The 26,711-nt window shown below is 38.6% G+C and overlaps 1 protein-coding gene across 2 annotated transcripts in view; it reads left to right on the forward strand.

The window, feature by feature from the left end:
* FAM98B (family with sequence similarity 98 member B) overlaps positions 1-26,711 on the forward strand; it is a 40,588-nt gene that overhangs the window by 7,635 nt on the left and 6,242 nt on the right. For both annotated transcript variants that reach the window (XR_011380847.1, XM_008269228.4), the window contains exons 2-7: positions 5,999-6,144; positions 7,926-8,060; positions 13,003-13,181; positions 16,753-16,833; positions 17,378-17,494; positions 25,386-25,553. Coding sequence is in view for 1 of the 2 variants with exons in the window: in XM_008269228.4 (XP_008267450.3) it covers positions 5,999-6,144; positions 7,926-8,060; positions 13,003-13,181; positions 16,753-16,833; positions 17,378-17,494; positions 25,386-25,553 (826 nt within the window). In the remaining variant the exon portion in view is untranslated. The remainder of the gene's footprint in view (positions 1-5,998; positions 6,145-7,925; positions 8,061-13,002; positions 13,182-16,752; positions 16,834-17,377; positions 17,495-25,385; positions 25,554-26,711) is intronic.

Consider the following 26,711-nt stretch of genomic DNA (forward strand, 5'->3'; position numbering starts at 1 on the left):
ATTTTATCAAATGCTTTTTTCTGTGTCTGTTGAGGTATTCATATGATTCTTGTCCTTTGTTCTTTTGATACTATGCATTATGTTTACTGATTTGTGTATCCCTTCAAGCTTGCATAAATCTCATTTAATAATGGTGAATGATTTTTTTGATGTTTTATTGAATTTGATTTGCTAGTGTTTTGTTAAGAATTTTTGCATATATGTGTTCGCTGGGTGTATTGGTCAGTATTTTTCTTTCTGATGTGTCCGTGTCTGGTTCTAGAATCAAGATAATGATGCTTCATTGAATGAGTTTGAAAGGGTTCCTTCCCTTTCAAGGTTTTGAAATGGATTGGGAATTCGTATTAATTTTTCCTTAACAGTTAGGAGACTTTAACTTCTGATTCAGTCTAATTACTCATTTTTGGTCTGTTCAGATTTGTTGTCTTCATTCATCTTTAGTAAATAATGTGTATCCAAATACGTACATATTTCTTCCAGGTATTTTAGTTAGTTGATGTGTAAGTTGTTCATAGTAAATCCTAATGGTTCTTTATATTTCTGTGTTATCAGTTGTATCTCTTGTTTCATCTCTGCTGTCGAGTCACTTTTTTTTTTTTTTTTTTTTTTTTTTTTTAGCTTAGGGAAAGGTTTGTTGGGTTTGCTTATCTTTTCACAAAAAAAAAAAAAACACCAGCTTTTCAGTTCATTGACCTTTTGTATTGTATTTTTCTCTATTTTATTTATCTCTCTTTGTTATTTCCTTTTACTAAGTTTGGATTTGATTTGTTCTTGCTTTCATAAGTCCTCGAGATATGCTGTTAGGTTGTTTGTTATCTTTATATTTTTTTGATACAGGCACATGTTGCTATAAACTTTCCTTTTAGTGCTGCTTTTGCTGTATCCCCTAATTGTCTTGTCTTTAGCTCAAGGAATTTTATCTTACCTCATGATTTCTTCAGTAAGTTACTGTTCATTCAGAAGCGTATTATTCAGTCTACATGTAGATATATACTTTCTGAAGCTTATTTTTAATAATTTCAGGTTTTGTTCATTGTGGTTAGAAAGGATACATGATAAGATTTTGATTTCTTTGACTTTCTTGATAATTGTTTTGTGGCCTTAATATAATGGTCCATCCTAGAAAAATGTTGCATGCACTAATAAAAAGAGTATATATTCTACATGTAGTTGTTTCATGGAATGTTCTGAAACTGGTAGGTCCATTCATTCTGTGGTATAGTTTAACTTAGTTTAACTCTGATGTTTGTTGATTTTTTTTTTTTGGGCTGGATAATTTGTCCATTGGGTGAAAGTGGGGTGTTGAAGTCTCCCACTGTTATTATTCTGGAGCTTAACTTTCCTGTTCATCTAATATTTCTTTTATAAAATTGGATATACTGAAATTAGTTGTATTATTTTGTAATTATTATATCTTCTTGTTGAATTAATCTCTTGATCATTATATGATGACGTTATTTGTCTTTTTAAGTTTCTGTGTTAAAGTCTATTTTGTCTGATAAAAGTATAGCTATTCTTGCTCACTTTTGATTTATGTTTTCCATCCATTTACTTTTAGTCTATGTCTGTCATTTTTTAATTGAATTTATTTATTTGAAAGGCAGAATTAGATATAGAGAGGGAACCCACAGGTTCACTCTCCAAATGGCCACAACATCCGGGGCTGGCCAAAACCAGGAGCTGGGTACTTCAACCAGGTGTCCCCTGTGGGTGGCAGGGACCCAAGTACTTGGGTCATCTTTGCTTTCTCAGGCCATTAGCAGGGAATAGGAACAGAAGTGGAGCAGCCAGGACTTGAACCAGTGCCCAATGTGATGCTCAAGTTGCAGGTGTCAGCCACAACACTGGCCCCCTATGTGTGTCTTCACTAGTGAAGTTGGATGTTTATGTTCAGCCAGTCTGGATCTTTTGTTTGGGGAATTTAGTCCATTTACCTTCAAGGCTATTATAGAGTAATGACTTAATTATTATTTTTAATAATATTAAATAATGACTTAAATCCTACCATTTTAAAGTTATTTCTTCTGCTGATTTCAAATATTCTTTTTCTGGTGAATTTTATACTTTCATTTGATGCATGATAGTTTTTTATCTTCCTTTGTTTCTCTATACAGGACTTACTTAAGCATCTTTGTAAGGCAAGTCTGGTGATGATGAATTCTCTTAGTTTTTGCTTGTTTTGGAAAATCTTTATCCTTGATTTATGAAGGAGAGCTTTACTGGGTATAGTATTCTTTTCCTTTAGAACTTGGAGCATAAACTTGGATTTCCTCTGTCCTATAATGTTACTGCTGAGAAATCTTCGAGTCATCTAATTCCCCTTAAGTGTGACTTGGTGCTTTTCTCATGCAAATTTTAGAATTATGTTTGTGCTATCCTTTATGAGAATTTAACTATATAGTGCTTTATTGTGATACCTATTCAGAATCCAAAGGGTCTCCTGTGCTTGGATGACCAGATCTTTCTTAATAGTGGGGAAATGTTCAGTTATTACTTCATTGAATAAGTTTATTGCTTATTGTGTTTATTCTTCCTCTGAAATTTCCAAAATTCATGTATTTATACATTTACTGGTATTATGAGGTTGTGCATTCATTCTGGGGTTTGATCTGATCTAGGACCTGTCTTCAAATTCAGATATTCTTTATTTTGTTTGATTTAGTCTTGTTTTTCAGGAGGCTATCAACTCTTTGTTTGAACTGTTGAACTAAGATTTCTTCTTGGTTCTTTTCAAAGATTATGTCTCTTTGTTAATTTTCTCATTCTTATGCTTTAATTTCCTAATTTCTTTTAATTATCTGTCTATTCTCTTATTGTATCTTTGAATATGGTTATAATCATTCTTTTGAAGTCTGATCAGTCAACCTCCTTTTCTTAGGAGTCTGATACTAAAGCATGATTGTGTTCCCTTGGGGCAAATCATGTTGCCTTGTTTCTTTGTTCTTGTGCTCCTATGTTGACTTGCATATCCAGCAGATTAGTTGTCTCTTGCTGTCATACAGTAACTTTTGTGAATTGAAGGCTGTTTCCTGAAAGTGTATCTTTAGAAGTCAGTTTGATACGTTACTTTGGCTTCAGTTCCAGCTGAACACTGAATTGTCTCCATATGTCTTCCATGATAATCAGTGGTAGCAGCAGTAAGTGTGTGGGAGACTGCTTTCGGTCCCAGCAGAGGTTGGTGGATTCCAGTGGCTTGGGTTGGGCCATGCTTGGCTCTAAGTCTGGGGTGGCTGTGCACAGCTGAATCTCTGAGTTTGTGCACTACACAGTCTCTGGAAACCAGGGATGGGGATATACAGGGCTGCCATTTCTTAGGGAAGTTTGGATTCTGACAGTGACTCCTTTCTCCAGATGACATTGTACTCCTGCATCCTGTGCTCTGGAGCTTGCAGGGAAGACAATGTGAGTTCCTTCTCTGAAGCAAGCTACTTTGTGTATACCAGGTGGCTCCCCTTGCTGGGCTCCAAGCCCCTGTAGATTCCTCCTGTAGCTAAAATTGCCAGCATTCAGCATCTGGGGAGGTGGAATCTGCTGGAAATCTCGTTGACACTTTCCGCTGAAATGAGGATTCTACCCAGCTGTTTGGCCCAGATTTCAGTTGCCTGTGCTGCCACCCGAGTTCTGTGTCCTATGAAGTTTCTCTGTCTCTCTTGCTGAATTCTGGTATCCTCCCTCAGGCACTCACCTCAAAATGCAGTTACTTGCTTCTTTGATTCTTCTCTGTTGGCACTTGGAGAATCATCTGGATTATATTTTAAATATAAAAAGTGATTCATTGTTCCATATTGGACTAGTTGAATAATTTGTCTCCCATGTGTGTTCAACTGAAAAATTTGTCCCTGGATATTTGTATTAATACAAAAAGTCAAGAGTATATTAGTTAACAGGAAATTGTCCTGATATCTGTAGTAAAAAGAATTGAAAGCATTATTCCAAATCAGTTGTTTGCGTAAAACTTCATCAAATATGCAATAGTTGTAATTAACTCACCTCTTGGTCTTGCACTTGGCTTTATATTTGCTCTAATAGGACTTGATGTTTTGGGTGTACATGCCAAGAGATGACACAAAACAGAAGTTGGGATCATTGTGGTTAGCCTGGGGACATTAGCCATGTGGTTAGCCTGGAAACCAAGCAGAGGCTAAATGATATTTGCAGCCCATGAATCAGGGTGAATGGTTAGAACCACACTGAACTAAGAGTTGCAAAATATGTAGCTAAATTTTGCCAGAACAATGGCCAACAATTTCCAAATAACCAGTAATTAATTGATCGGTAGTATGCACAATAAAACCTGTATTTCTTTCTTTAGAGTGTGGCTGCAATGATAGTGTATCTTGAAATGAACATCTATCCATTGGGAGAGATGGAATGAAAAATTTTTGAAAAGCTACTAAAAAAATTCAAATTTGACTCAGAGGGTTTGATCATAATTGAGGAATCTGACCCATACTAAAATCTCAACAATGACAACTCATTGGCCACTGTTCAAAAAATAAATAAGTTGTTAGAGGGAAAAAAAAAAAACATTGTTCCAATGATCCAAAAAAACCTGTTCAGTGGTTTTATTGTTAGTTAATAATGCTGGATTTCATCTTTTGAAATTGTATATAATTTATATCATTTTATATAAAATAGAATCATGGAAATGTAATTAGAAACAAAAATTTTCATTTTAACAGAAAATTGTAGATATAGAAGTAAAACAAAAACAAGTGAACACTCTAATTCTAAATTCTACTCAGAAATAGCAGTTTGAACTCTAGATACTTTTTCTCTTAAAAAAAGCATTGAAACAGTGACTAGCATTTAGTACCAGATTGTATACTCTGAAAAGCATTAAAAGGAACCAAGACTTCTTGGAGAAATGCGTGATTACAGGTCTGGGGGAGGAGTATTTTGTCATAGGAAAAAAGAAATGATTTCAAAGAATATTGGGAATAAGTCAGAAGACTCTCTGGCCAACATGAATTAGCTCCTACTAAACAGAGATACTGAGTAATTTGAGTATCAGAAGAATAGTAACTCTGGATTAAAATACATTGCAGATGTTAAACATCTATGAGTTTATAGTGTTTTGTAAAAGCTCAGTTACAGAACAATAAAATTGGTATCTTGGGCAATTAAAATAATATGTAAAGTTTTGAAAATTTAAGGTTCTAGTCACATATATTTGCAGAAGTACTTGAAAGTATGAAATTATTAAATGATTTAGTTTAAAAATGATCTCCGCCGGTGCCGCGACTCACTAGGCTAATCCTCCACCTGCGGCGCCGGCACTCCGGGTTCTAGTTCCGGTTGGGGCGCCGGATTCTATCCCGGTTGCTCCTCTTCCAGCCCAGCTCTCTGCTGTGGCCTGGGAGTGCAGGGAAGGATGGCCCAAGTGCTTGGGCCCTGTACCCGCATGGGAGACCAGGAGGAAGCACCTGGCTCCTGGCTTCGGAACAGCGTAACACGCCGGCTGTAGCGGCCACTTGGGGGGTGAACCAACGGAAAAAGGAAGACCTTTCTCTCTGTCTCTCTCTCTCTCTCACTGTCTAATTCTGCCTATCCGAAAAGAAAAAAAAAGATCTCAGGCTCTATTCAGCTTTAATTTTTTAAAGTTATAAACTTGCAGCTATACCTTTTCCACTGTAGTTCTTATTCTTATAACTAAAATGGAGATATTAGACTTTCTTTCTCATTATACTTTCTGTTATTTATAGTATTTTCTTAAAATGGGTGGTTTTACTATAAAATGTGGTGATGTAGAAAAGAAGTTAAATGTTGATTAGAAGAGGTCTCAGAGATTTCTGTAAAAGGCCGCCTGGTTCGACTGAAGGCTTTTCTGGCCATTTTACCTTTCTTTCAGCTACTCATCTCTGCATAGACAGTCTGAAAAGTAATATGTTTATTAGCTTTGTTCCAGCAACGTTTTATTTACAAAAGCAGCAAGTGTTGATACACAGAGTATTGGAGGAGTTTCTTGTTTTTTTAACTTTCATGTCTTCTTTTGTAGGTATAAGGGACCACTGTTAGAAGAGCAAATCCTTACCAAAGCAGCAGAGGCTGGACTGTCTTCCCCTGAATTTTCAGAGCTATGTGTTTGGTTAGGCTCTCAGATAAAGTCGTTATGCAACTTGGAAGAAAGTATCACTTCAGCTGGTATTGCCATTATGTTTTCTTACCTTTTGGTTTTATGATGAAATGAACTAATATCTCATAATATAATTTTACTGTGTGCACTGTACAAAGAAAATCACTAATATTATCAAGAACTTTAGTATGAGATATTAATATCTTTTTGATTAATTTTATATGAATTCAAAATGGATTCTTAAATTTGCTATAAAAATATAAGCAATTACTATTTATCTGCTGTCTTAACTTTAGTATTATCCTTAGAAAAAACAGAGCTGCATTAGCTTATTTATTATTTTTTAAAAGATTTGTTTGTTTGAAATGCAAATGACAGAGATGGACAAGGAGAGATATCTTCCATCTCGTGGTTCACTCCCCAAATGCCTGCAACAGCCAGAGCTGGGCCAGGTTGAAGTCAGAAATCAGGAATTCCCTCTGAGTCTCTATATGGGTGGTAGTAACCATGTAGTTGGGCCATAATCTGTTGCTTCTTTTGCACATAAACAGGAAGTTGGGTTGGAAAATAGAGGCAAGACTCTAGGCACTCTGATAAGGCATGCAGTAGTCCCAAGCCTTGACTTAACCCACAGCACCACAATATCTGTCCCTGTACTTATTTAAAAATTAAATTTTTGGCCGGCGCCGCGGCTCACTAGGCTAATCCTCCGCCTTGCGGCGCTGGCACACCGGGTTCAAGTCCCGGTCGGGGCACCGGATTCTGTCCCGGTTGCCCCTCTTCCAGGCCAGCTCTCTGCTGTGGCCAGGGAGTGCAGTGGAGGATGGCCCAAGTGCTTGGGCCCTGCACCCGATGGGAGATCAGGAGAAGCACCTGGCTCCTGCCTTCGGATCAGCGCGGTGCACCGGCCGTAGCGCGCTGGCCGCGGTGGCCATTGGAGGGTGAACCAATGGCAAAGGAAGACCTTTCTCTCTGTCTCTCTCTCTGTCTACTCTGCCTGTCAAAAAATTAAACAAACAAAAAAAAAAAATTAAATTTTTGACTGCTGCTTATTTTGAATTGAAGTTCTTTATAAATATATATACTTGCTAATTTAAGTTTTATTCCCAGGTCCTTAATTTAGCGCATGGATTCATATAGAAATACCTTTATAAAAAACTTCTGTACTAGCTCATACAGTTTGTGTAGTTCATCACCATCTCAGTAACAAAGTCCTTGTGAGTCTTTGATTGAGTTTAAGATAGTATGATAAGTGAAGAATTATTGAGTGTTGCTAGGGGGTAACAAAAGGGAAAACTACCATTATTTTTAAAATTATTATTTTGCCAAATCTAACAACTTACTTGAAGCAGAGTAAAATAATCTAAATTCAAAACATATGATACAAATTCCTATATAATTATATTATGAAATGAAAAGCAGTGAAGCTTAATTAGATAATTGTACTTACTATGTGAATGCAAAGAAATGCAACAGAAAAGAATCAGCCAAATAATTGTGGGCATAAACTTTTAATATTTCAGTGGCTAACATGAAAATTTTCTGATGTACCTGATTTTATGTACAGTCCATTGGAAGAAGCATGTCAGGGATTTAAATATAAAAATATTTAAAGTTTCATGTTTAGATATTTCTTAAATGGATATCTATTTTCTTAAGTTTAAAAATACTTTATGTCGAAACAATTTGATTGCCTTTCCCTAAATTTTGTGTTCCTACATCTAAGGATTAGATGTGAAAGTGAAAACTTAGAACTCAATGTAAAATTGAAATCAACTAGTAGTGTATTTGATAGTATCAGATTATATGTAAGTTTTCAGTAAATGTTTTATGATTTATCTTTTTAAAGGACGAGATGATTTGGAGAGCTTCCAGCTTGAGATAAGTGGTTTTCTAAAAGAAATGGCATGTCCGTATTCTGTACTTGTGTCAGGAGATATTAAAGATCGTTTAAAAAACAAGGACGACTGTTTGAAACTTCTGTGTAAGTTGTCTTTCCTTGTACATTTAAATGCATGTATTTAATATGTTTTTTGTTATTACAAGTAGGATTTATGCAGTTTCATTAGTGCAGCATTAGACACTTTATTCAAAAGGTTTTAATATTTGAACTAAAATTTGAAGGTGTTTATATATACACATATATATAGTATAAATTCTTTAAATAAATTTCTTTTTATGTGTGCTTTATTTGGCCAGTATAGAATATCCTGTGTTTGTGATTTATAATTGTACTTTAGTATTTTTTCCTTAGCCTGGTTCATATCTTGGCATTTATAACTGTATGGTTACAGTTGGTGACCTCAAAAGTCCTATTCAGTTTTAAGATCTGAAATTAGGCTTCCAAGATTATTAGATCTTGTTACTATTGTTAGGAACTGAATTTGTTCAAAATAATTTATTGATTACCTACTCTTGAACTGCTCTAGCACTAGCAGTTTATCAGTTAAAAAGAAACAGAATACAATTTGTGCCTTCAGTGCTCTCTGGTATGGCCTGTTTTTATCAGAGGATATGGAGTGTAGATAAACCTATATTCAAACAGTTACTGTAAATAATAGTTTTGTGTTGGGTCTCTTCAAAATGTTTATTTTATGCTATTTTTTAAGTTCTATAAGCAATAGATATTTTAAATATTTATTTGAAAGGCAGCGATATGGGGAGAGAGAAAGAGAAAGAGAGGGAGGAAGAGAGAGAGCGAGAGAGAGATCTACCATCCATCCGCTGGTTCATACCTTAGATGGCCACAACGGCCAGAGCTAGGCCAAACCTCAGGCAGGAGCCAGGAGCTTTTTCCAGGTCTCCTATGTGGGTGCAGGGGCCCAAGTACTTGGGTCATCTTCCGTGGCTTTCCCAGGTGCATTAGGAGGGAGCTGGATTGGAAGTGGAGCAGCCGGGACTTGACCCAGCGTCCATATAGGCTGCTGACCCTGCAGGTGGAGGCTTAACCTTCTATGCCACAGCACTGGCCCCAAAATAATTTTTTAAGATCTCTTTTTGAAGATTCTGGCAGTTCAGTTGAGCCTTTTGTAAGATCCATGCAATGTATTCTTCCTGGGTTCTAGCATTAGTACAGTTTTTTTCCTAGATAGAGATGTTGGCATTTGAATTACTTTGTGGCAGTTGAGAGGGAATAACAATAATGTGCGTCTTCCCCAGTGTTTGCTCTATTTCCATCTTCCTTCCATTTGGTGGGAGTTGCTGATTTAAAGAACCACTGTTATTAATGGGAGGTCGCAGTAACCTTTAGGTTTGATGGACAGAAAGGAAGCTATGAAGCACTGGCCTGGAGTAGCTTATGTCCTCTTAATGTCAGTCAGTGAGACCTATGTAATCCATCATGTTTTCCTTTTTGTCTTAGCTACTAAGAAGCTAAGTGATACAGGTTTCTGGTACAAATAAAAATAAAAGAGAAGAAGTAAGAAAAATTTGTATAGTTCTTTCTGATCATAAAAATGATACCTGGGCTTATGATGATGGGGAGTTAGTGTTTATGGGTACATAGTTTCAGTAGGGAAGAATGAATAAGCTCTGCAGATGTATGGTGGTGATGGTTGCACAATAGTACAAGTTGTTTTTTTTTTTTTTTTTAAAGATTTATTTGAAAAGCAGAGTTGCAAAGAGAGAGAGGGAGAGAGAGAGAGAGAGAGGTCTTCCATCTGCTGGTTCACTCCCCAGATGGCCGCAATGGCTGGAGCTGTGCCGATCTGAAGCCAGGAGCCAGGAGCTTCTTCCGGGTCTCCCACATGGGTGCAGGGGCCCAAGCACTTGGGCCATTTTCTACTGCTGTCCCAGGCCATAACAGAGAGCTGGATTGGAAGTGGAGCAGCCATATGGTATGCCAGCACTGCAGGCAGTGGCTTTACCTAATATGCCACAGTGCCGGGCCCACAGGTGTTCTTAATGCCAGAGGATTGTACACTTTAAAAAGGTTACAGTGGTTAATTTTATATGTTTAAAAGTTACCTGCTCATCACTGAAGTTCTGGAAAGTTAGGTGAAATTGTAAAGAATAAAATCATTAATAATCTTACTTCCCAGTGAGGATTGTAAATAACCTTTGAGATATATTCTTTTCTTTCTTTCTTTTTTTTTTTTTTTTTTTTTAATTTTTTGACAGGCAGAGTGGACAGTGAGAGAGAGAGACAGAGAGAAAGTCTTCCTTTGCCGTTGGTTCACCCCACAATGGCTGCTGCGGCCGCGCAACGTGGCTGGTGCACCGTGCTGATCCGAAGCCAGGAGCCAGGTGCTTCTCCTGGTCTCCCATGCAGGTGCAGGGCCCAAGCACTTTGGGCCATCCTCCACTGCACTCACGGGCCATAGCAGAGAGCTGGCCTGGAAGAGGGGCAACTGGGACAGAATCCAGCACCCCAACCGGGACTAGAACCCGGTGTGCCGGCGCCGCAAGGCGGAGGATTAGCCTAGTGAGCCGTGGCGCCGGCCGAGATATATTCTTTTTCCCCCGTGTTCTCCTTTCTCTCTCTCTCTCTCTCTCTCTCTGTCTGTCTCTCTCTCTCTCTCAAGAAAGGTTGAGGTCCTGTTACAGATGTGGTTCATTCTCCTCCCCTTTAATGTATTGTTCTCTTTTCCCCAACATAAATATTTTTTGAAAAAATAGTTTATGTTGTCTACATTACATTATATTTATTGGCATAATTTTTTTTTTTGACAGGCAGAGTGGACAATGAGAGAGAGAGACAGAGAGAGGCATAATGTTTTATTTAATAGATTGCAAATTTGGAGGCATTTGAATTTTTTTGTTTTAAAATTCTTTTATTTGTGATTACTCTTTATTTTTTTATTTATTTTTTTTAAAGATTTATTTATTTGAAAGTCAGAGTAAAACACAGAGAGGAGAGGCAGAGAAAGAGAGAGAGGTCTTCCATCGATGGTTCACCCAAATTGGCCAGAGCTGTGCTGATCTGAAGCCAGGAGCAGGAGCTTCTTCTGGGTCTCCCACATGGGTGCAGTGACCCAAGGACTTGGGCCATCTTCCACTGCTTTCCCAGGCCATAGCAGAGAGCTAGATCGGAAGTGGAGCAGCCGACTCTCAAATTGGCGCCCAGATGGGATGCCGGCGCTTCAGGTCAGCACATTAACCTGCTGTACCACAGCACCAGCCCTGCTTACTCTTAGACAGTGACTTTCAACATTTAAAAAAATCTCATCTAGATATTGCCCTGTTTTGTTCCAGAAAAGTTAAACTGTTTCACAGTCTTACCAGCATCTTTAGTTTAAATATTTCCATCATAACCATAGCTAATTGTTTTAATCATATTATAAGCTACTGATGATTCTTCTTAGATATGGTTGTAACATGTATGAAATAAAAAGAAGCAAATTCCTTACTATGTAACAGATTTTACAAATCAAGAAGAAAAATATGAAAACCCCTTGGAAAAATTATTCTAGTACTTAATATGTGAAGTTCATTTTACAGGAAAAAATTTTTTAAATTGTTTCCAACATGAAAAGATGCAGTATCAACCAATATTAAAATGACAGGATACCATTTCTCACTTCAGATCTACTGGTTCAGAATCTCTGGGGGTCCTGCCATCTACATTTTTGACAATCAGTTGAAACTTTTGTATGTTTGTGTGTTTTTGTGATTTTAACTAAACATGCCAAAATAAAACCCCTAATGGTTAAAATAAAGAAAAAAAAGAAAAGGGGAAAACAAACCTTAATGGTTTACTTATTGTAAGGAAAAGTTAATTTAAAACAAGACTATGACCATCAAAGGTTTTTGGGTAATTTTCTTAAATTGAATGGATTGAATGTTGTGGAGAAAGTAGTGGGACTTGTTAATAGCCTAGGGCAATCTTGATTCAAATTACTCTGCTTATGGATCACATAGAGTTATTTCTTATCTCATACCCTGAGTGCTCTGTACATGTGAGAGAGATATTTTGTCAGAGTCTTACACATTCTAAACTTGTTGATTTGCTGGTGAGTCTGATCTACTGGGCTGAGGATAGGTGCTCTCTTATTTGGGTTTGTGTCCCATTGTCACCATAGTACCTGATTCAGAGCAGGCCCTTGGTAAATGTGGATTTACTGAAAGAGCAATCTAGATAATTTAAAATTAATTCAAATAGAACTGAAACAAGCTAATATGAAATCAAGGGGAGTAAGTCATTCTTCTTTGGCCTGATAGTATTAAATAAATTCATTTTAGTTTTTAAAACTTTTTTTTAATTTCTATTGCCCAACTTGTACTTGTTTATCTGTTTCCAAATAAGCTTTAGACTAACTCTGTTTTGATAAAGTACATGAAAGTGAAGCTGCTGTGTTGAGATCCTGGATCCTAGACTGCCTAAATCAGTACTTCACTCTTTTGAGGTTGGAAACTATCAGGCCAGCACTGTGACATATTGGGTAAATATTTTTAAGTACATGTGCAATGCTGGCATCCTGTATGGGTGCTAGTTTGAGTCCTGGATGCTCTACTTCCCACCTACCTCCCTGCTATGGCTTGGGGAAGCAGTGGAAGATGGCCTAAGTCCAATTCCTCTTAATTGCATGTAATGCTGGCTTCAGATTGGCCTAGATCCTGCCATTTTGTCCATTTGAGGAGTGAACTTGCAGATGGAAGACCTCTCCCTCTCTCTGTGTCTCTGTCTCTCTCTCTCTAATTCTGCCTTTCCAATAAAGAAATAATTCTTTTGAAAAAAGAAAGCAAGCAGCCATTTAAAATACAGTATGAATGCATTCACAGGAGTAGCTATTTCATATTGTATTAGCTCTTTCCTCCCTTCATTTTATTTTGAAGTTTATGGTTTCTATTCTATAACTATTGACATTGTTATTTGTAAGTTGATAGTATTCTTGATATTATTGATATTTATTTTAAGTGACTTATTTCAATAAAATATCTTAAATTCTTATGCATGTATTAATATTTTTCCTCTTTTTTTATTACAGTATTTTTAAGTACAGAACTTCAAGCTTTACAGATATTACAGAACAAGAAACATAAAAATTCTCAATTAGATAAAAATAGTGAAATCTGTCAGGAAGTTCAAGCTATGTGTGATACCCTTGGTGTACCCAAGTCACCCACTTCTGACATTCCACTTATGCTAAACCAAGTGGAATCAAAGGTACTATATTTTTCTTATTTTTTATTTTCTCCCTAATTAAATTAACTGTTAACATATAAATGCTATGTAAGTATTAATAATGAAAATATTCCCTTTAACTATAAGGTCCATATTCCATTTCTAGAAAAAAATTATTTCCATATAAACTAAATTTTGGCTTTAGCCTTAATAAGCATGTAACTGTAGGAATGTAATATTCAGGAATAGTTCTTAGTGAATACACTTAGACATTGCCAGAGTTCTCCATGATAAAGATCACTTTGCAAATTTCAGGATTGCTTTCGTAATTAGAGTTGTAATACAGTATAGTGAAAAAAGTAGAGGTATCCTACAAAGTCAAAAAGCAAGCTAAATGCTATTTATTTGCTTATTGTATATTTTTTCTAACATTTTATTTATTTGAGAGATGGAGACAAGAGGTGCTTCCAATTGCTAGTCTACTTCAAGCTGAACCTAGCCAAAATTGGGAGCCAGGAACCCAGTCCAGGTCTCAGGTACGGGTGGTGGGAATCCAGTTATTTGAGCCATCATGTGCCTCCCAGTGTCTATATTTGCAGGAAGCTAGAGTCAGGAGCCAGGTTTTGAACCCAGGTATTCTGATACGAGATATTGTCATTTTAACTGCTAGGCCAAACTTCTACCCCTAAAATTTATTTTAATGGATATTGTTAATAGTATTGCAGTGTGATTAATTTGACAGTGAGCAAGCACAGGTTTTTTTGTTATTTAAAATGGTGTGTGTTTTATAGTGAATGAATGAATAAGTACTCTTAGAGTAGTTATAAACAACCACAGCTTATACCTCATTCATGTTACTTTATAATGTCCCTCTTGGCCAAATATTTACCTTAAAGGACTTCCTACTCCTTTCAATTCCTGTCAAAAGTAAAACTTTCTGTATTTTCTTTCTTCTAGTTGTGGTATATTCAGGAGACACTTTTTCACCACTGAGGGAAAACATACTTTGTAGCTTGAAGCTGTTCAGATGTGTAAAGAAATCATAGTAATATTAACAGCAGATATTTAGCATTACTTTTCAGAATGTTTGCATGCAATGACTCCTTTCATTCTCACATTACCCATATGAGGTAGGCATTGTTATTATCTGTAACAACCATGTAAGGAAACTGATGTACTGAAATATTTAATAACAAATAAGTTTCTAAGTAGTTGGCGACCTTGGCCAGCGCCGCGGTTCTAGTCCCGGTCGGGGTGCTGGATTCTGTCCCAGTTGCCCCTCTTCCAGGCCAGCTCTCTGCTGTGGCCTGGGAGTGCAGTGGAGGATGGCCCAAGTGCTTGGGCCCTGCACCTGCATGGGAGACCAGGAGAAGCACCTGGCTCCTGCCATGGTGGGATCAGCGCGGTGCGCCGGCCGCAGTGCGCTGGCCACGGCGGCCATTGGAGGGTGAACCAACGGCAAAAGGAAGACCTTTCTCTGTCTCTCTCTCACACTGTCCACTCTGCCTGTCAAAAAAAAAAAAAAAAAATGTTTACAAAACATGGAATTAAAAGATAAAAAAAAAAAAAGTAGTTGGCGACCTGAGGTTTGAACCCACACAGGCACCTTGCAGAGTTTGTGCTCTTAACTCATTCTATAGCAAGTACTTATCTAATGTTGACTCTTTAGAAGTGGAGCTGAGCAAGATTACATGTAATACACTGTACCTATGTATTCAAAATTCCTCTTAATTGCACATAACACTTTAGTAACGCATGAAATAACATAAAATGGGAGATACCCAAATAACTGGGAAGTCTACAGAAATGGTGTTTTGTTTTTGTTTGTTTTAAAGATTTAATTTCTTTTTGAAAGGCCGAGTTAGAGACATAGAAAGAGAGAGGGAGAGACAGAGAGAGGTCTTCCATATGCTGGTTCACTCCTAAAATGGCTGTAGCAGCGAGGGCTGGGCCAGGCCAAAGCCTGGAGCTTCTGCTAGGTCTCCCACATGGGTGCACTACTCCTCCACTGCTTTTCTAGGTGCATTAGCAGGAAGCTGGATCAGAAGTGAAGCATGTTTTATGGAAATAAATAATTCCATAAAATATATATAGACATTGTATCAGTAATTATATCATTATTTTAGAGGTACATTGGCTATGAAGCTAACCAAGAATAAGCTTTGGGGCCTTTCATTTGTACAGGTTCTTTCTAAGCTAATTTTAAAAAATAGGTTTCTTGAGATACGATTTGTGTGCCATAAAATTTACCCATTTTAAGTGTGTGATTCAATGAATTTTAGTATATTTAGAGTTGTACAGTCATCACAAAAATGTAGTTTTAGAACATTTCTGTTATTCTGAAAAAAAAACCTTATGTCCATTTACAATCGCTCCTCAGCACTGCCCCAGCTTCTCAGCTGAGTTTGAATTACTGTGTTTAAAGAATATCCTCAATGCTAAATAAGCTTAATGTTCCTCAGAATCTGAACTATTCATGATTGTTTGCTCTGACTACCTTAAAACCAAAAAATTAAGTATTTCATTGGGCTTTGAAATGATTTTTTTAGCGAGTGAAGGATTCTTCAGTTAGGAGGGTAGCTCATTCATTTTCTTCAGGATACATTGCTTTTATTGGAATGACTCCTGGTACTGCTAAAGGAAAGATAAATGCCCAGTGTTTTGTTTACCAAAGTAAAAATGTGTCAGGTTATTTAAATTGGTGGATTTGCAAATGTAATAAAAATTTGTATGTAGTGATTATAATTGAGAGGGAAGTTTCTGCTGTGTTTCTTTGAACAGTGAAGCCAGAATAATTACATTTGGCATATGTATGTAATATTTATTGGAGAAAGAGCAATATGTTTGTCAAAGGTTTTAGTGTCTCATTTGAGAATTTACCAGGAAGTAAGAGATGTCATTTTAAGAAGAAACTCCCAAATTATTTGACTTAACACAAGAGATTCCCAATAGTAGAATCTTTTAATAGGTGCTTCTTAGGTTGTCTGTGTATTCTTGGAAAGGAGGTGTTCTGTAGCTTGAATTAATAAAAGTAATACTTCTTTGTAGAAGATACTCTGCCCTGTAGTGATATTTTTTTCCTGCTGTGGGAAGATATATTTTAATTATTTTGCTTGAACATTTTAGTTACTCTCTAGTGTTCAAAACAGTACTTCAGGCCGGCGCCGCGGCTCACTAGGCTAATCCTCCACCTTGCGGCACCGGCACACCGGGTTCTAGTCCCGGTTGAGGCGCCAGATTCTGTCCCGGTTGCCCCTCTTCCAATCCAGCTCTCTGCTGTGGCCAGGGAGTGCAGTGGAGGATGGCCCAAGTCCTTGGGCCCTGCACCCCATGGGAGACCAGGGTAAGTACCTGGCTCCTGCCATGGGATCAACGCGGTGCGCCAGCCGCAGCGTGCCAGCTGTGGCAGCCATTGGAGGGTGAACCAATGGCAAAGGAAGACCTTTCTCTCTGTCTCTCTCTCATTATCCACTCTGCCTGTCAAAAAAAAAAAAAAAAAAAAAAAAAAAAAAAAAAAAAACCAAAAAACAAAAACACAGTACTCAAACAAGAATAATATAATTGCTTTAACTTAAATCTATATGTTTTCACAATCTTTGATATTTACTTTCAGGTAAAGGATATTCTCTCTAAAGTCCAGAAAAATCATGTGGGGAAACCACTGCTGAAAATTGATTTAAATCCAGAACAGGCGGTAAATACTCCTTTCTTAATAGTTGTGATTAAATTAGTGGTTGTGGCTGGCTTATGTGAATGGATATTCAGATTTTACAATGTGTAACATGCATGTATCATTCTGGAGAATTAAGCTGAACTGATATGTAGAATACTACATTGTAACCTTTTTTTCAATGATTATTTATTAGTTAGAAACACCTGGTCGAGAATATTTATAGTGCCCAACATGTTAATGCAGTTCTGATTTGAAAGGATAATGCCTCAAAACCAACAAGATGAGAAATTACTGATACTTTCCTTCTTATTGGTCCAGACTAGTTAATAAGTAAATATTTTACTTAACATGTTTGAAAATAAGGCAGACTCTACCAGTAGCAGAGTCTGTGTCTGATGTCTTCTGGATATCCTACCTGTTCTTTTAAATACTCAGTTCTTTAAAGAATTTACTGTAATGTCTCATGAGATGAGAAAATGGTCAAGTTTACCACTATTTTTAAATTTAGTTTCTGTGCAGAATGATGGAATCTAAAGTTTAGGATTTTTGTTCTCAAATTCTTTAGGAAAAACTGGAAAGAATCAATGATGCCCTTTCCTGTGAATATGAATGCCGCCGGCGAATGTTAATGAAACGATTAGATGTGACAGTGCAGTCCTTCGGGTGGTCTGATAGAGCAAAGGTAAGGCTGTTTCTCCATTTGTGTCCTGTAGGTGGTAGCCTCTGACAGCTCTTCAGGCCCTCTTATCTGCAATTATGTAACTGCCACATTCGCACTTTATTATCTCTGAACCAGATAACTAGGCCAGCTGCTGGTCTTATATAATGATTCCAGTCATGTGTGAATCCTTGTTTGCAAATAATTTTTCCCCAGTTTTTCACATTTCTTTTAAACTCATAGATGTTGTAATTTGTATCCGGATATTCATAGAAGAAGGGGCATTGTTTGAGATAAGTGAGATAGATACAATGAGCAACCAATCAACAAAGCAGGGTATGGGAATGGGAACTGATAATACTGGTGTTTGTACAGGTCTTCTTAAAAGTGGCTAAAGGCTGGGGAAGTGTGGAGTCTGTTCTAATTGAAGAGGGGTTGGGGTTAGGGGTTAGGAGTTAGCGGCATTCCTAAATGTGAGTGTCTTCAGGTAGCTTTCCAGAGAGTTAGCTCCCATTTTATGCCTTTAATATAGGCTCATGCTTGGTCTGGGATCTGCCTTGCTCCATCCTGCATCATAGCCTGGAGTCTGTCCAGGCAGTGAGTAGACTTCCCTTCTTACAGAGATTACTGTTCTGGGCTCCTTGATGTTCAGTGTCTGAAAAATCATTGGTTTGCCTGGGTTGTCTAGTTTTTTTGTTGTTTCAAATGGGAGGATAAATCTGATACCTATTGTTCTATCGTGTCTGCAAGGAGAAATGCAGGTATTACCACATTTTTTTTTTTTAGATCAAATGGATACCTCTTCTGCTTTTTTGGTTGGGGTCACTTAGGTAGTGCTGTGGTTTGGATATGATTTGTCTCCCAAAGTTTCAAGTGCTGGAACCTTAGCCCCTCTGTGGCACTGTTGAGGTGGTGCAATGTTGAAGAGGTGGGTGTTAATGGAAGATGATTAGGTCTTGGGAACTGGATGGAGTAATGCTAGTTTTGAGGAGCGGGGTGGTCTTGCAGGAGGGAATTAGTTCTCAGGAGATCGGGTTGTTATATTGGGTCCAGCACACTTGATTCCTCTTTAAGCCAGCTTCTTTCCTTTGTGCTTCTCTGCCATGTTGTGACACAGCCAGGGAGGTCCTTGTCAAGGTGTTGTGCCATGTTCTTGATAATCCCAGCCACCAAAATCATGAGCCAAGTAACCTCTTTATGAGTTACCCACTCTCAGGTATTTGAATACAGCAAGACAAAACTGATGAATCCCTGCAGCTTCTTTCAGCTCATGCCTGGAACTTCCAAGATGCTTCTTGTCGCTCCCCTACTCGCGGAGGAACGACACCGGACCCTGCGCTGTTCTTTTTACCTGGCCCTTCCTGGGTTTGCTGCCGACCAGACCCTGCGCTGGTCTCTTTCCCTGGCCCTTCCCGGGTTTGCTGCCCCCCCCCCCCCCCCCGCCTCTGCGGAGGGGCGGCACCCCCGCCGCTTTCCCCGCTTCTGCTTCCGTGGAGGAGCGGCACACTGCCGGCCGGCTCTCTCAGGGGTTGCTCAGATGTTCCTCAGATGTTCCTGGTGCATGTTGTCTCTCTCCTCCTTTATAGTCCTCTTCCACCAATCCCAACTCTCCTGGTGTTGTCTCCCCATGCGCTGAGCACGCTGCTCTCCTCCAATCAGGAGCAGGATCAGCTCCTGCAGCTTGTCAGTCGAATTGGTGAGGCAGCTGTGTGGAAGTTGTTTATTCTCTCTCAGCACCATATGGTGGGAGATCAGATGCATAGAATTAGTTTTAGCAGTTCCAGTAATTTAGTCTAGTCTCGGTTGCTCCCCACACTTCTCTTATAGGTCTGGGTTTTTTACTTATTTTTTTAAAAAGATTTATTGATTGATTTGAAAGTCAGAGTTATACAAAGAGAGGAAGAGACATAGAGACACACACATAGAGAAAGAGAGAGGGGGAGAGAGAAGGAGAGACATCTTCCATCCTCTGGTTCACTTCCCAAATGGCTGCAATGGCCAGGCCTAGGCCAGGCTGAAGCCAGGAGTCACGAGTTTCTTCTAGGTCTCCCACATGGATGCAGGGGCCAAGCACTTGGGCCATCTTCTGCTGCTTTCCCAGGCGCATTACAGGGAGCTGGATAGGAAGTGGAGCAGCCTGGATTTGAATTTGCACCTAAATGGGATGCTGTTGGCGGCAGCTTTACTGACTAGACCACAGCACTGGCCCCTAGGCCTGGGTTCTTAATGTTGACTCTACTATGGTGCCTCCATTCTCTTCTTGGCTCTCATGGTCTCTTTCCAAATAAGCAATATTATATTCGTTTCCTATAACTGTTGTAATAAATTACCGCAAACTTAGCTTAAAGAATACATATTTATCACCTATGTTTCTGGAGGTCAGCAGTCCTAATCTGAAGGCATTGGCAGGATTGCATTCCTCTCAGATACTACAGGGAGAATCCATTTTCTTGAGTTTCCTGACTTCTTGATACCACCTGCATATTTTGGCCCTCAGACTATTGTTTTCAAAGATAGTCACATAATGGAATTTTTTTAAAAGATTTATTTTATTTATTTGAAAGACAGAGTTATAGAGAGAGGTAGAGACAGAGAGAAAGGTTTTCCATCTGCTGGTGCACTCCCCAGATGGCCACAACAGCCAGAGCTGTGCTGATCTGAAGCCAGGAGCCAGGAGCTTCTTCTGGGTCTCCCACATGAGTGCAGGGGCCCAAGGACTTGGGCCATCTTCTACTGCTATCCCAGGCCATAGCAGAGAATGGGATCGAAGAGGAGCAGCTGGGACTAGGACCGGTGCCCATATGGGATGCTGGTGCTTCAGGCCAGAGCTTTATCCCGCTGTGCCACAACACTGGCCCTGCACATGATAGAATTTTCCAGTCTTTTTGTCTCTGCTTCTGTTGTCATATTTCTTCCTGTCTCTGGCATTCTTCTGTCTCCCTATTATAAAAATCTTGGTGATTATATTGGACTCATCCAGATAACAGGTTAATCTTTCCATCTCAACATGCTTAGTTTAATACATATGCATCTACAGATAACACTCATGAGTTCTGGGGTTATGATGTAGGAGAGATAACACTCATGGGTTCTGGGGTTATGATGTAGATAGATATCTTTGGTCATCTTTCAATCTACAGAGGGCTCATCTTTCTTTTAATTGAATTTTATTTTTTTCTTGCATCGTACTTCCACAATATGATGTATGATACGCTGTCTACTTCTAGGGTGAGTGTTTGGCCTAGTACCTAGTGGTTAAGATGGTTGTGTCTCATATCATAGTGATTGAGTTCATGTCCCAACTCTGTTTCTGAATCTGCCTTCCTGCTAATGCACCTCATAGGAAGCAGCAGGTGTTGGCTCAAGTAGTCAGGGCTCTGCCACTTAGGTTGGAGACCTGGATTGAATTCCAGGTTCCTGGCTTTTGCCTGGCCCCCTTGTTATTATTGTTGGCTTGTGGAGAGTGAAGCAGTGAATGTGAGCATGTGTTTTTTCTCTTTCTCTTGCATTATCTCTGTCTTTGAAAAATAAGAAAAAGATTTTCAAAAGATTAAAAACTGGGTGTTCTAATGAGTTCTCCATTTCTGTATCCCCCCCCCCCCAGTAACTTGCATTCCTCTCCCTTCTCTATTTTTTAAAAAGATTTATTTATTTATTTGAAAGGCAGAATTACAGAGAGAGAGAGAGAGAGAGAGAGAGAGAGAGAGTCTTCCATCCTCTGGTTCATTCTCCAAATGGCCACAAAGGCTGGAACTGGGCCGATCTGAAGCCAGGAGCCTGGAGCCTCTTCCGGGTCTCCATGTGGTTGCAGGGGCCTAAGGACTTGGGCCATCCTCCACTGCTTTCCTAGGCCATAGCAGAGAGCTGGACTGGAAGTGGAGCAACCGGCACTTCAACTGGCACCCATGTGGGGATGTTGGTACTGCAGGCAGCGGCTTTACATACTACGCCACAGTGATGGGCCCTGGTAATGTTCTTATGAAAGAAAGGAATTCAGGAATATAAGACACGTTGTGAGAGGTAACGGCACTGAAATTGTCTTAGTATACTAACAACGATGTTTTCAATGTTGACTTTAAGATTACAGAGAGATCCAAAACAAATGAGTTTTGACATGCTCTATTTAACATTTAGTGTCATGAATTGATAGACATGTTGCTCTGAAAGTAGACTTGAACAGGGGCTTTGAGGAAAATATGCATTCAAAATACAGTTCAAAATATTTTGATATTTTGTCATCTTTTCATCTTGGTCTTTTTTCAACATTTTTTGTCCTTTTTTACTTAGTCTGGAAGATTGTGTAAAATATTACTTTAGACTATTTGTAACTCAATTTTGGCCTTTTTTGGGAGGGATACTCTGCTTTCTTGTTAAAGTCAGTATATCTTTATCATTTTTCCCTTATTGTCATCCTAGAAAATGTCTTGTTGAGTGCTTGTCATCAAATATTATTTTACAGAAGTTTAAATCTTTGCATATATTTTATCATATAGGTAGATATACACTATTGCTAGACATTGCGGTTTCCTCTAACTTTGTTGGTTTCACTCTTTAATGAAACCTTTGGCATCAAGTAGAATTTCTTGATTAAAAAATAAATATGATTTTTAAGGCTTTTGACTGGGACACAAACTCCAGAGTTTTCTGTCAGAAAGATTATATACCTATTTGTACCTATTTGTTAGTAAGGTTAATAATCTAATTTATTATTTTGCTAATATTGAGATGATAATGTAAGTATAATTTTATAGTTTGACTTTTTCCACTAAATATATTGTGACCATTGCCTTGTAACTCTAAATACTTTATTATACCTTTTTAAAAATTGGTCTTATTTTTTGAGATATAATTCATATAACATAAAATTTCAAAGTGTCTAATTTAGTCATTTTTAGTATATTTGCTATGTTGTAAAATCCTTACAACTACCTAATTCCAGAATGTTTCTGTCACCCCAAAATGAAATATACCTCCATTACCAGTCCTTGCCAACACTGTTCCATTCTCTGGAAACTATTTCTATAATCAGTCTACTTTCTTTCTGTGAATTTACCTGTTCTGGACGCTTCATGTAATTGGAATCATGCAGTGTATGCCTTTTTGTGTCCAGCTTTTTTCAGGTACCATAATGCTTTCAAGGTGTATCCATGTTGTAGCATAAAATCACTTCATTCGTTTCAGTTTCCTTCTTATGACTGCATTATATTTTATCATTTAGTGATGTTCATAATTTACTTAACTCTTCTTTTATACATTTTTCTATATTAACTAACACCAAAAATGTTTATGTGTAATTTTTACCTTTGAAACCATAGGTTTATGGTGGATTTCTGAAAGGAAATTTACTGTGTAATGGGTTAGTACTTTTTTTTTTTTTTTAATTTATTTATTTGCAACACAGAGTTACAGAGGGAGAGAGAGAGGAAGAGACAGACAATTCTTCCATCTGCTGATTCACTCCCCAGATGACAGGTCAAAGCCAGGAGTTTCGTTGGGGTCTCCCACATGGGTTTTAGGGGCCCAAGGACTTGGGCCATCTGTGCTTCCTTCCCAGGCATATTAGCTGGAAACTGGATTGGAAGTAAAGCAGCTGGGACACAAACTTGCACCCATATGGGATGCTGGCATTTCAGACTGCAACTTTGCCTGCTACACCACAGTGCCAGCCCCCGGGTCTTACTCTTAATACTCTTAATCTCTATTGCCAAATTGTTTTCAGGAAAGTTTGTATGAATTTACATTCCTACCAGTAGAATAAATGAAATTTTGTCTCATTTTAGTCTTTTTAATATTTATTTAGAATATTATCAATTTTCTTGATAAAAGACTTCTTTTAAATTGTGTATTCTTATTATTGATAAAGTTGAACTTTTTTCACAAGCTTATTAGTCATTTAAATATTCTCTTTTTTTGAAACTTCTATTTGTGTTTTGTCTTTTTCCTGTTGAGTCTTCCTGTTTTCTTTTTAATTGAGTTTCTTATATGTTAAGGAAATTTTTGGTTGCTTTATTTGTTAAAAATATTTTTTCTAATTGTCTTTTGATTTTGCTTTATCTTTTAATGTATAAAAATTTAATCTTTATAATGAGTTAAATTTTTTTATTTAACGTAAAACTTAAGACAACCTTTGATTCTCGTTGGAATTTCCTGTGTATGTAATGTGCTTTATGATAATTGTTGTATTTTTACAAATAACTCCAGCTTCATTTTAAAAAATATTATTTCTCCTTTGTTGATTTGGGATACCTTCTTTGTTAATTGTATCTGTACATTTATGAGATTCTGAGTCTCAGTTGCCAGTTTTGTTTCGTCTGTGTTTTTCTTCTCCCAAGTTCTTGTGACTTAGACTAGAGTAAGGCAGTGTATTGTTCTCTATGCACTTGTGTTTAGGAGTCAAGCAGGCAAAGCTGGATTTCTTCTTTGTATTTTGGTGAAGTAACATCAGCCTTCAGGCCTCATTTTTTTCCCCCTTTCTGTAGAAGGGAATAATAAAAATTAGTAATTCTAAAAGGATGATTTGAGGATTAAATAAATAATGCCTGCCAAGTGAACGATATTTCAACACATTGAATAAGTGCTCAATAAGTATTAGCAGTTAAGACAATGAGATAATTTCATATTTTTAAAAAAAAAAAAATTTATTTATGGGGCCGGCGCCGTGGCTCACTTGGTTAATCCTCTGCCTGCTGCGCCGACATCCCATTTGGGCACCGGGTTCTAGTCCTGGTTGCTCCTCTTCCAGGCCAGCTCTCTGCTGTGGCCCAGGAGGGCAGTGGAGGATGGCCCAAGTGCTTGGGCCCCTGTACCTGCATGGAAGACTGAGAGGAAGCTCCTGGCTCCTGGCTTCAGATTGACACAGCACCGTCCGTAGCAGCCATTTGGTGAGTGAACCAACGGAAGGAAGACCTTTCTGTCTATTTATTTATTTGACAGGCAGAGTTACAGAGAAGCAGAGGCAAAGAGAGAGTGGTCTTCTATCTACTGGTTCACTCCCCAAGTTTCTGGAGCTGAGCTGATCCTAAGCTAGGAGCCTGGAACAACTTCTGGGTCTCCCATGCAGTTGCAGGTGCCCAAGGACTTGGGCCATCTCTTAGTAATTTCCCAGGCCATAGCAGAAAGCTGGATCAGAAGTGGGGCATCCAGGCTTCAAACCAGCGCCCATGTGGAATGCTGGCACTGCGGGCAGCGGCTTAACTTACTAAGCCACAGTGCTGGCTCCAGTAATTTCAGAAATTTGGTGTTTTTAACCATTTATTCCAGTTTTCCTTTTGTTTTTACAAGGTGTACTGATATTTCATTTTAAAAGTCTTCCATATGTTTTAGTTAACACTATTTTTAGATGTTTTGTGTGTTTAAGATTTATTTATTTATAAGGTAGAGTTACAGAGGGGCAGAGGCAAAGAGAAATCTTACATCCGCTGGTTTACTCCTGAAATGGCCGCAACGGCTGGAGCTGGGGGCTGATCTGAATGAAGGCAGGAGCCAGGAGCCTCTTCCAGGTCTCCTGTGCGGGTTCAGGGGCCCAAGCACTTCGACCACCTTCCATTGCTTTCCCTGGCCATAGCAGAGAGTTGGATTGGAAGTGGAGCCAGCTGGGTCTCGAAGTGGCCCCCATATGGAGTTGCCAGCACTGCAGGCGGCAGTTTTACCCATGTACCACAGCGCCAGCCCAATGTTGAGTGTTTTTAAGATAAGAATAGAATCTTTTTGTGTCACATTTTTAAATGAGTTATTGCTGGTAGTAATGTATTCTTTCAGCTTGTTGGTCTATTTTTTTTCATTCTACATATAAATTATCTGATTATTTAGATGTTGTTGCTCTTTTCTGTTACCTTGCTTGTGCACTTTTTTCTTTCTGGAGACTGATTGTTATTGCCATTTCATTAAAATTTACTTCTCCTTTTTTGTCATTTAGGTAAAAACAGATGATATAGCAAGAATTTACCAACCCAAGCGTTATGCTTTGTCACCCAAGACAACAGTTACTTTGGCACATCTACTTGCTGCTCGTGAAGATCTGTCCAAGATTATCAGGACAAGTAGTGGTACCAGCCGTGAGAAGACGGCATGTGCCATTAATAAGGTTAGTTTTTCTTTTAGCACACTGGAGAATGAATTTACATTACCCTCATCTCATGATTTTACAGATTCTGATCCATTTTTTCTTTTATTTCATGGTGAATTTATAGAAAAGAGAATGGCGGAGAGTCTTCACTTCACTTAGTTATAGTTTGTGTTCATTTGAATATCATATTCATGAATTAAATAAAAGGTTATAGCATCTTTTACTGCCTTCCTAGGCCACAGCAGGGAGCTGGATCGGAAGTGGAGCAGCTGAGTCTCGAACTTGTGCCCATATGGGATGCTAGTGCTTCAGGCCAGGGCATTAACCCACTGCACCACAGTGCCGGCCCCGGGATTCAGATATTTTTAAAACACTGTCTCACTCAGTGGATTTTGAATAGAATACCCTGCCAGAGGATGGTTATTTTTTTTTTTTTAATTTTATAAAGGGAACAAATTTCCTATATATCGTTTTAAGAGCATAATGATACTATTTCCCTCCCATACTCCCTCTCCCCCTCCTTTTCTTTTTTTTTTTTAAGATTTATTTTTATTATTTATTTGAAAGAGTTACACAGAGCGCGTGCGCGTGAGAGAGAGAGGTCTTCCATCCAATGGTTCACTCCCAATTGGCTGCAGCAGCCTGAGCTGCACCAGTCTGAAGCCAGGAGCTTCTTCCGGGTCTCCCATGTAGGTGCAGGGGCCCAAGAACTTGGGCCATACTCTACTGCTTTCCCAGGCCATAGCAGGGAGCTGGATTGGAAGTGGAGCAACCAGGTCTCTAACTGGTGCCCCTATGGGATGCTGGTGCTTCAGGCCAGGGTGTTAACCTGCTGCACCACAGTGCTTGCACCCTTACTTTTAGTTTAATTTGTACAATGGCATACTTTTTTTTTTATTTTTAAAGATTTATTTATTTGAAAGGCAGAGTTACAGAGAGGCAGACAGAGAGAGAGAGAGAGAAAGTCTTTCATCTGCTGGTTCGCTCCCTAGATGGCCACAATGGCCAGAGCTGCGCTGATGCAAAGCCAGGAGCCAGGAGCTTCTTCCGGGTCTCCCGCGCAGGTGTGGGGCCCAAGGACTTGGGCCATCTTCCACTGCTTTCCCAGGCCATAGCAGAGAGCTGGATCGGAAGTGGAGCAGCTGGGACTAGAACCGGTGCCCATATGGGATGCCA

The sequence above is a fragment of the Oryctolagus cuniculus genome, chromosome 12, assembly GCF_964237555.1.
Source record: "Oryctolagus cuniculus chromosome 12, mOryCun1.1, whole genome shotgun sequence".
NCBI classification, from domain to species: domain Eukaryota; kingdom Metazoa; phylum Chordata; class Mammalia; order Lagomorpha; family Leporidae; genus Oryctolagus; species Oryctolagus cuniculus.